This window comes from Porites lutea, chromosome 4, assembly GCF_958299795.1.
Source record: "Porites lutea chromosome 4, jaPorLute2.1, whole genome shotgun sequence".
NCBI lineage: Eukaryota > Metazoa > Cnidaria > Anthozoa > Scleractinia > Poritidae > Porites > Porites lutea.
The window spans coordinates 32,665,053-32,675,602 of NC_133204.1; the positions used below are offsets into that span (position 1 = coordinate 32,665,053).

The following is a 10,550-nucleotide window of genomic DNA, read 5'->3' on the forward strand; positions in this document are numbered from 1 at the left end:
AGAAATGCATATAGGACGATTTCTACGAAGGCTGAAAGGTTTGTCTCTACTTGTAATAATGTATAAATAAAATGTTACAGTGATTTCCTTCACAAAAGTATTGTATGTTTTTCTTGACGTTTTTGACGGTTTATACCCTTGTGAACGTCACTTGCTTGTTTTGCATTAATATTACAACCCTTTAAGCCCAAAAGTCACCAGTTGGACTATAGATAATCCCAATTGCGTTCTTCAATCCCGTCATCCCGACCCCAATTTTCGCTTGATCCGGTAATTCCGATGATTATTTTTGGCATCCCACATCCCGAGCATTCTTTCAATCCAGAACCAGAGGACCTCCTTAAGGGGTTACGTAACTATATCCCTAGTCTGAATTTCAAAACCTGTAGTTTCGCGTGGTGAGGAGGAAGCCATATCGCTGTCGGTATTTTACTATTGTATTTGTCCTTTTCTCTGTAGCAGTCGCAGTTTCAACCCATCTTTGTGTCGTTTGTGGCCATTTCTGCTGTCCTATGTCACTAGGGAGTTTACGCGACGACGACGACGGCAACGAAAACGGCAAAACATCCATAGATTTAGATTAACAAAACAACAACTTTGCACGTGCATCACGCTTTTTTGTACATTTCTTTGCCGACGTTGCGCGACTACAACTTTCACATTTTGTCGAGGACGGGAACACAAGAAAAACAACTTTCTTTTTCTTTTCCTGAACTTTGATGCAGTTCTTTGGAATTCAACCCCAAAAAAATTTTCCCAACATTCACTGACGAATTAAACGAGATGGAATAAGCGCGATAAAGTTTGAGGCGGCGCAAATTCACCTTTTTTAGTGACTTTTTGGCATCCGTCGCCGTCGTCGTTGCGTAAACTCCCTATTGTTTCAAAGCCATGTCGTTTGTCGGAATTATCCAAACAGGACCACAGACCCTCGGCCTTCAAATTTCAGGGGCACCTAACGACCGTTTTCTGTAACATATCTGTTCGGAGAAGCAAATATTGCTTAGAATTTTCTATCACTTGGGGACGGCAAAAAATTGATGGATGACTGTTCCATTCGTGTACAATTTTCCGATAAAATCCCTTAGATTTTCTGAAGTTTAATTTTTCACATTTCACTCCCCAGGTTAGGCTATTTTCATAATAAAAAGGAATCCTAAAATTTTTGGATTCAAAAATGTGATGGAACCGGAGAGGACTGAAAATAATACTGAAGCCCTTGTAATTTCGAAAAGACTCAAGTTGCCCTAGGATGACCGAACAAATAAAAATTTTATAGCGCCCCTTAGAATGCGTTTCTAGAGATCTAAAAGTAGTCTGGATGGCCTAAAAAGTGTTTTCAATGTATCTAGGAGGAAACGCTCGTTGGGTGCCCTAGAGTCCGTGCCCCTGAAATTTGGGTAAATCTAGGATCCCGAAAAACCTATTGCGGACTTTCTAGGTAATTTCTTTATATTCACTGATTAATCAGACAAAATTGTAGTGAAAAGCCTAGTAGAGATTACAAAAGATAAGTTGATATTCAGTTTATTTTTATTAGCCAGTACAATGTGAATCAGTTAATCGACACCAAGAGAGAACCCCTCTTGCTTCCAAACGCATCCATCCGTTTCTGTTTGACAAAACTGGTATTTATTTTAGTAAAACCTGAATTTAGTAATCGGACGCTTGAGAAAAGTATTTGAATTTCGAATTCTTTACGGGAGAAACTTGCTTCTTCCAACATTTTCTATTTCCTCGTAAGTGCAAGACGATCTCAGAAGTTGCGAAAGCCTACGGTGACTTTCAACTTGAACAAGCTGTACGTGCAAATACGTAAATTAGAATTTATAGTATTGATATTTAACTATGAATTGTGAGGGGAATAACCATTCCGAACAGCTTTTGGCCACTGAAACGATTCTAGATTATGAATTTAAATAAAAATAGGCTTACATTAAGGATTTCTGGGTAACCGAGTTTCTTAAACTGCACCACCCTGTTTTACGCCAGCGCCCTAACTTCTGTATTTTGCGGCTTAAAAAAACTGAACGATGCATTCATCTAGAAATAGGCGAGGGATTTTTCTTAATTCGAGATCTATTTGGCCGTAAGCCTTCTGTCCTTTGCCCTTTCCGTCTCTTAGAAGCAGATATTCTCTCTAGAGGAATCAACTCGAGCTTTTTATCAGAGTCATGATCGTAGTAATCAGTTGATCTCCGTGAAGCAAATGCAGGTACCCCATCAAAAGACTCATACTCTGTGTTTGAACGAACCACAAAAGACGACTCGGCTACTAAAGGGGTAGGGGTGGGACGAAGCGACTGTGAAGCGCGTATTTCTTCAGCCGCCTCTCTTTCCTCAGAGGGGACGGGTCCGTACATTGTGGGTATATCAGGGAAATGTTTCTCTGCCATCCACCGCTTAAAAGCCAGCTGATTTTCGTGTTTTCCTTCAGCCATTCGAATGAGGCTAAGTTTGTGCATTTCTTCCTCAAGTTGCTTGCTTTCCTGCTCTTTTTGTAGTCTTTCAGTCAATTCCTTCTGTTTGTCTAAGTACCACTGTTGATTGGCTAATATCCGCGCACACTCTCTGTGTCCCCACACACGCGCTATTGACAGGGGCGTGTGTCCATTACCGTCAACAGTGTCAATCGCGGCACCGCTTTTAATGAGTTCTTGGAGACATTTTACGTGCCCCTCGCTCGCCGCTTGGTGAACCGGAGTTATCCCTGCATGTGTTGGCCTATAAATAAGCAAGGGTATTAACTTCTTGAAAAAAATAGCCTGCGTTACAGGCTTTAAAAGAGGAAGGAGGAGGAAGATTTCAGCGCGCGATGGGCGCGCGATGTTTACAGTTAGTAGAATTCTTTTCGTTTATGAATAAGCATGCACAGATCTATCTCGAGCAAACTTTGTTCTTTAGAAAATCGGTTTTACCCCTGGCCTTTAAAAAGTGCTACATGTACTTTCAATTCTATTTCTTTTAAATGGGGTGTCAGGGTTCTAGAACCTTCCTGGCATGCACCTATCCTTTTTATACTTGCCAATCACAGAGTATCCTCTCCAGGGGGACACCAAAGAGACAGCTACAATACATGTACACTGCATCAGGGGCACCCAACGAGAATATAGTTTAAAACCACTTAAACATAGCATTGTGAAACGTATTTTAGTAGTTAAACGGTGGATGTGAGCATATTTTTTTCCCCTAAAAATTTTTCATCTGTTAGGATTTCCTAGCTAAAAGTCTAGTGATCCTAAAATTATAGGGATTAAAACTTTCCTTTTCGAAAATTTCAGCCACAAAAAAGGCTCCCGAAAATTCTAGGCGACCTTTTAAGGATAAAAATCCGTCAAAAAAGGGCAATTATGCCATTTTTTGGAAGTTTGCATATCCTAGAAGAGGTAGGCACAACAAACGTTCCGAAAATTCTAGATCTCAATTCGTCTTCCGAACCGATACTTTCCAAAAATTGATGTTGGGTGCCCCTGACTGTATATACTGTAGATGGAGCCAATTTGAGACCTTGTCCACAAATGGGGAGAGGAAGCTTTACAGTTAACAGTCAAATTTTCTCTTGGCTAGTAAAAGCAAAAAAATTCTTTTCCCGGCACTTTGACTGCAAATAATTTGTGGTACAAACTAGAGTAAAAGGATGTTCCCTAATTAGAAGTTTTCACTTTCTAGAACTTCAGTGACCTAATTCTACTAAAGTGAACGTTTTTAAAATTCCGTTACTCTTTATCTTACAGTTTCCAAAGGCTCATATGAGCCCCTTCCATTATGAACAAGACGAAAAAAGTGCCTTTGATAACCTTTGATTTGCCTCAAAGGTGAATCATATATGAACTGGAAAATGTACATTGTAAAGCAAGTGAAGCAAGGTACATGCTAGTTGAAGTCTTAATTGTGTATTTTAAAGGTGTAATACCAATGATGTTCATCAAGGTGACATTTGGTCCACCTTATGCCCAAGCATTATATAAGTTGTATTACCTTTAGTTAATGACAAGGCAAAGACAGTCTTATCACCTTTCACAATAAAACATCAAAGGCATTAAAGTAACCTTTACCACCTTAGACCTAGCTAAAAGATGAGAGGTGAATGTTAAAGTACAATGTAACACTTTTTGGTGCCACATGGAGCGAGTCAGACCCCCCCCCCCCCCTTCCATATGGGGAAGCTATGCTTAAAAAGGGTACCTTCAGGTTTATGAAGGGGTAGGAAAATCTGTCATTTCGGTCTGTAAAAGCTGGGCCCAAAAGGGCCAACAGGTGAATTTTTGTGGCTTTAAGTGTTTTATTTTTGTGATTGATTCCTATTTAAAAGACAGTGCATGTTAATTTCAAAACAAGGTATGTGAAAGGAGTACCTACCATCTATCAATAGAAGGTTTAAAGAAAGGGGAACCTTTTTTGTGAAAAATGGTGTATAAAAGGGTAAGGGGTTGGATCTCGGGGTGGAGCCTTCTCCCCATATTATCAATATTTGTTTAATACCTCCCCCCCCACCCCCGGGATCAGAACATACTTACTACGGTACTTAATGTCTTATTTTCCAGTATACAACATAAAGCTTACACTGAAGGATCTGCGCCTTTTTCCAGGAGGTATCGGACACATCTTAGTCCCCTCTTTTTTGTCACCTTGTTAATTGCTAGATGAAGGGGTGTCCATCCAGATGCACTCTGATGATTCACATCTACTTTATATTTCTCGATCATAACTTTAAGGCACTCCAGCTGACCATTCTGGGCTGCAAGGTGCACTGGGGCAAGACCCTAATTTTAGAATACAAGAGAATCAAAAAACACAAATTAAATATTTCTTTAATACATGATTAATAGTGAAAATTCAATTCAGTTTCCACAAAAATATTCCAACAAAGGCGCTTTATGTTGACTTAATGTGTCCCAAATGTATCACAACACACCAAAAATGTTACCTTTTATTTAAGCTTCGGAAGTGCACAAAGTTGGTCGGAACATTTTCAGGTATTTTCAGCAACATTCGGAAGTCTTTCGGAAAAATTGCCGGAAATCTGCGTAAGTCACCAGGACGTTTTTGACAGAAATCTCACGCATTTGACTCAGAAAAAGTTGGCAGGTATAGTATATACACCTTGAAAATGACCTCATTGTGGTACAATTTGTTTTTCCTTGCCCTTAATTTATGTGTGTGATTTTCTAAGAAACTTCAACAGAAATGGACATCCAAAACTGTCAACCTTATTGAAGGAAACAAATTGCAAACATTTTTCAAGGTCTATATTTTTAACCACCATGGGAACAAAGTCAAAATATTCAACGATTTACAAAACAACTTGCTTGTGACTCATGGGTCCAGTTGAGTTTTGAACATTTTGACATCATGTCTATGGTTCAGAAGAGTAAAGACAAGTTGGAAAACTGTGGTGGATTTGTCAAGAGGAAACCATACCAAATGTCCTAAGTTCCAAACTTTAGCACAGAAAAACTCATGTTGTAAATTTTATCCGGGATATTTAGTGACCGGTCAGTATAAAACATGGACTGCGGACTGCGGACTACGGACTGCGGACTGGGTATAAAATACGGACTAGGTATAAAACGCGGACTAGAGAATACGGACTGGGTATAAAACACGGACAAGGTATAGAACGCGGACTGCGGACTGCGGACTGCGGACTGGGTATAAAATACGGACTACTGACTACTTTGGTAAAAACCGTGCAAATTGATTCTAGGTAAGGAAAAATAAGATCAAAAGATCGCTAAATAGCAGGACACTTGAGTTAAAGTTGTAAATACTCCTATAAATTCTTGGTGGAGGTGTCCCGCCCGGTTCTCTGAATCATGAGTCGGATCAAAATGCTATTTTCTTCACCCATTTTTAGACCTTTTCTTGGTCTCTAACAATCATGAAAGGCGTCAGGATCAGGAGTGGTACTCCCTTCTATAATGGAAGGGTAGGAGGTTTAGGCCTCTTTGGTCTGAAAACACTTTGCCCAATTTTGGTGTGGAATCGGGTATGGTTTTCGAGGGAACTACGGGAACGTACATGAATGGACGTATTTATCGTTTCAATTCCAAATGAATAAGAACGAAATAGAAATGTGCGAATTCGAAATGCATTTGGAGAATTTTTTTGTTTCCGCTCTAACTTGGTAATGAGGACAAAATTTCTGCCTAATTAGACCTAACCTGCTCAAGGCTCTGAGATAGTTGGGTCCGCTGAATCGAGAAAGCGAAAACACGAAAATGAAACGGGAGAAAACTGGGGAGTCTCCTCAGCTATCTGAGAACCTGGAACAGGCTAAATTAGGCCAGGTCCGAAAATGGGTATGGATTTTAGAGATCTAGTCTGAAAACGGGTGTGGAAAATGACAATTTTTTGGTCTGCAATAAGGTCAGGATTCGGAAAACCGGGCAATACACCCCCACCAAGAATTCCCAGTAGTACCCCCTTCCGGGGATCAGGAGCAGGGTGTAAATCATGTCATCATAATCATCGCTTAGAATATAACGTTGGATGGCTCATTTCGCTTATTATTCACGTATGTGAGTAATCCCTCGCACCTAAATACTGCTTTTGTGCATCGCATTGACCTTCTCGTCTGAGTTCTTCATTCAGTCCCTCATATTCCCAAGGCTTTATTTGAAACGGAATTGTGGCATCCGATAAGAATTTTACTGATCTGACTAACACCAATACTATTTTTTTTTAATTCGGTGCTTCTTATTGGTGTAAAACTGCAAATTGAAATCTCTTCAAAATCCTTCTTTTTATAAAATTCAGAGTTTAATTTCAGTCGCCTTGAGTACCGGCATAACCTTCCTTCTCCGTGGGAAGAACAGACTACGTGAACAACCAAGGGAATGTTAAAGCTGGGACTACTGTTTTTGCTAGTCCGCTTTCTATTTCTCTCAGTTTTACCTTCTAAAGCTGTTTTTATATACATAGTCCGTAGTCCGCGTTTTATACCTAGTCCGTGTTTTATACTCAGTCCGGAGTCCGCATTTTATACCTAGTCCGTATTTTATACCCAGTCCGCAGTCCGTGGTCCGCAGTCCGCAGTCCGTGTTTTATACTGACCGATTTAGTGACCCGTACGGGAGACCGGGAAATTTGTGCCGTTACTGGCGTTAGTATCCGGGTGACTAATGGATAAGCCGGGGACATAAGTAAACATTCTTAACAAAACGCTACCGCTTCCAGAAAATACCTTCTTTGTAAGTTGCAACAACTAAAATGACACACGCCACAAGTGACTCCTGTAACGAATGACGTTCCTTAATGCAACTTTAGTCCGCGAACCCGCAACTTTCATACGTATTTATGCATACATGACTGTCTAGTCTCCATCCCTTTCCTTTATAATATACTATATTGATAAGCAGTTTGAGTTAATTTCCTAGCTATTCTAGTGGAAATGCTATACAGAGAAGGAACAGGCGTTCGAGAACTTGCAATCAACACTTACATGTTCTTTGGAAACTGAATAAGCCTTTCGCGTGTCGTAGAGACTTTGTTGTAGCCATGTCACGTCCCCAATTGCTGAAGCCATAAGCACGTCATCATCGATGTTTCTCTGGATCTTTATGGATTGTCTTCGCCGCCGTCGCTGTATTTTTTCGTTCGGTTTCGACCTCAAATCAGTCAAGGAATACCCGCGGTGTTGAACCGCCATTTTGGATTAGCCTGATTCCGGTTGCTAAGGTGTTGTTAACGTCAACGGATAGTAAAAAATTGGAATGGACTTGTGGATTTAAAGGGAAGTCCCACAGAAATTTATCTTTTTTAAGTAATGATCCGGGTTAGACGGGTAACAATTTCTTTTGTTAAGCCACAATTCTCTCATTTTCGAATCCCCTATAATACACTCTGTTTGCCCCCCAAATTTTCGCATAAACCATTGTTTTCAAATGATCCTGGGAGTACTGCATTTTTGAAGACAATAACTCGAATATGCAATATTTGGGGGGCAAAAGGAGTGTATTATGGGGGATTCGAAAATGGTCAATACGCTTTCCACACATAGGAATGTTTTCATTGTCACACATAGAATGCATAAACCTACAAAAGGGTAGTTTATGAAATAAAAATATTTAAAAAATAGCTTTACCCACCACTGCACTCTCTCTCACCTGCAGTGTAAGTGTCAATTGTGAGTTATCTTTTTATCTGAACCATTACTTAATGTCACAGTGTCTCTTTGGAAGTTTGCCTCCAAACCAGTGGCAAAATTGTCCCGGTAAAATCAAGGATAATATATTTTTTATTATTTCAAGACATTGTTGTACAGGAATCTCCCCCTGTAGTCAACCCATGGCAGGAATCTAAAGCCATCTCTAGTGGCTGTTGTTGCACACCAAATCTTCTTCACTCAAGAATAACTCTAAGGGGAGAGATACCACCTTTTAAAAAAGTTGTCTGGAGGATTTTTTTTTTACTCATCTCTTACATGTGGTGAGTTGATAATGTAAATTTGAGATGGCATCAAAGGCGTTTAGAATTACGTCTATCCACTTCACTTCTGGTGACTTGCATGTCAAACGTAGTTGAGCCAACAGGATGGAATTTTATAGCATTCTGTCCACTCATATAATTCCTGCGATAATATTTCTCAGTTAAATGTTCTAACAAAAAGTAAGCCATTTTAAACAAAAAAAACCTAATTTTGATTTTTTTTTTAAGAATTATCCTTGAGAACCTGGAGCAAATATAGAACACAGTGAGGAGGTCTGAAGCAGCAGGAAAAATGTCAGCAAATAAAAAAGGTAAAACCTTAAGAAATGGAACAGCTCATTTCTCATAGACATATGTTGACCAGTTTCACCTGCTGTTTTGAACTTTGTCTTTCCCCCACTATATTTACTCATAGGTGTCCACAATTTACCACACATCCAGTCCAAAAGTCAGAGACATAATGAGAAGTGCAGTGTTATTGATCTGTTAAAAACATAACTGCATTCTGATTCTAATTATCACTCAATCCCTCATGTTCTAGGGAAAACTAGATTGTTAGAGTTGCTTTCAGAAAAGGAAGAACCAAGACCAGTCACAATGCTCTGAAACAAGCATGTTGTAATCAGTTTATTCTCTCTTTCTCTTCTCTTACAGACTCCAGTAAGCTGCAATCGGCGTCAAAATTGTTGAGACATTGTACTCAAATAGGGTAACTTCAGAGAACAAAAGAATCTTTGCCCTCCCCTGTCCCCTCCTTTCAAAGTTGGGGTGTTTGTTGTTTTCTATAGGTAGCTCGAACATCAGCACAACATTGCCTGGATGGGATGGGGGAGGAAAAGCTATATTTCCTCCTTTTGAAGTTTGTAAATTGTAAAAAAGCCCAGTTTTGGGCAAAGTGTCTCAACTCATTTTGTCGCCAATTGTGGGTTTTACAAGATTGATAAAGCCATAAGGAGAAGAGTTGGAAGAAGTTGATTCAACCCACTTACGACTGCTTATCCAGTTCCGATTAACGTTTTCCACTGGGTCATAAGTGCTCTTATACAGGAAAAAATAACAGATTCCCATTTATGGATATTTTAGGGTATTTAAAGAATACCCACAAAAATCCCAGATTTGGAAGAGTGAGACAGGTCCCAACAAGGAAACTTGGTTGGGAATTCCCTGTTTGGGACTTGTCTCACTTTGCCAAATTTGGGATTTTTATGGGTATTCTATAAATACCCTAAAATATCCAATAATGGGAATCTGTTATTTCTTCCTGTATAAGAGCACTTATTATTGTTATTTTTTCCTGTGAAATTATGACCTTTTTGTAACTCTAACTCCAATCCCGAGCAACTAAAAGGAAAACTTAAGATTAGATTTTATGATATTACAGCAGTTCACTGCTGCCCCTTTTGTGGTTCTTGATTGCTTGGTGGTACCCAGGATTCTGGTTCAAAAGTATCCTCGCCTTCTTTACCAGCTGAATATCCTTTCAGAAAATCAGTTGACTCTGGGCTCCACTCTCCTGGCTTGAACATTGTACCAGTGCTTGTTGGCTCTTCTCTGTTGTCCAAACTTTCATAAACTGGTTTTGAAGCATGTCCTACTTGCGATACAAGCAGTGGTGTCTGTTGCTCTAAAGCCTGTTGTTCTCGCTCTTTTTCCTCTAACTGTTTTGCCCTATTTTGAACAGTCCTTATTCTCTTCTGTTCTGTGAGTAACTCCTCATGCGTTGGAGGATCGTCTCTCTTGCCCCTAATCCAAGCCTCCCATTCAATTGGCATCAACTCTGGGGTATACTGGGCATGCTCAATGAAAGCAATCATCTCTCTTTTGGGTTTCTTACCTTCCCTAACAGTTTCATAATACTTATTTCCCTGTAAATCAGTCCCCACAAGGCGTCTTGTCCTTATAAAGGCGCTTAAAAACGACCTCACCCACTGCATTTTTATGGGAAGTGTATATAGAATCTAGGAAATTTTGACGGTCAAAAAGCTTCGGTCATGAATCGAAGATTGGAGGATTCGGACTCTTTTCTTCAAACTCTCGATGAAGATGTTTCCTCGCTAAAAAGCTGGCCCAAAGTCTTAATTTATCACTGCACGTACTCCTGCACACTAGTAAGATTTTTT

General features: G+C 39.7%; 2 protein-coding genes across 2 annotated transcripts; both read right to left on the reverse strand.

Moving 5' to 3' along the window:
* Positions 1-1,511: 1,511 nt before the first annotated feature.
* LOC140935430 (uncharacterized) lies at positions 1,512-7,723 on the reverse strand. The gene is made up of 3 exons (XM_073384980.1): positions 7,445-7,723; positions 4,564-4,763; positions 1,512-2,724 (listed from the first exon to the last, which is right to left on the reverse strand). Exons 1-3 carry the CDS (start codon positions 7,649-7,651, stop codon positions 2,040-2,042), a joined length of 1,092 nt encoding a protein of 363 aa, XP_073241081.1. The 5' UTR covers positions 7,652-7,723; the 3' UTR covers positions 1,512-2,039.
* Positions 7,724-9,641: 1,918 nt separating this feature from the next.
* LOC140935431 (NADH dehydrogenase [ubiquinone] 1 alpha subcomplex assembly factor 2-like) lies at positions 9,642-10,544 on the reverse strand. The gene has a single exon (XM_073384981.1). It carries the CDS (start codon positions 10,362-10,364, stop codon positions 9,816-9,818), a length of 549 nt encoding a protein of 182 aa, XP_073241082.1. The 5' UTR covers positions 10,365-10,544; the 3' UTR covers positions 9,642-9,815.
* Between the last annotated feature and the right edge of the window lie 6 nt (positions 10,545-10,550).

What these genes read in the sequence shown, in the direction of transcription:
- LOC140935430 (XM_073384980.1), bottom strand. Translation starts at nt 7,651, where the DNA reads ATGGCGGTTCAACACCGCGGGTATTCCTTGACTGATTTGAGGTCGAAA. An exon ending in ATTCAGTTTCCAAAGAACAT is followed by an intron (nt 4,764 to 7,444) that starts GTAAGTGTTGAT and finishes TTCTAAAATTAG; the next exon opens with GGTCTTGCCCCAGTGCACCT. An exon ending in AAAGGCGCAGATCCTTCAGT is followed by an intron (nt 2,725 to 4,563) that starts GTAAGCTTTATG and finishes GCTTATTTATAG; the next exon opens with GCCAACACATGCAGGGATAA.
- LOC140935431 (XM_073384981.1), bottom strand. Translation starts at nt 10,364, where the DNA reads ATGCAGTGGGTGAGGTCGTTTTTAAGCGCCTTTATAAGGACAAGACGC.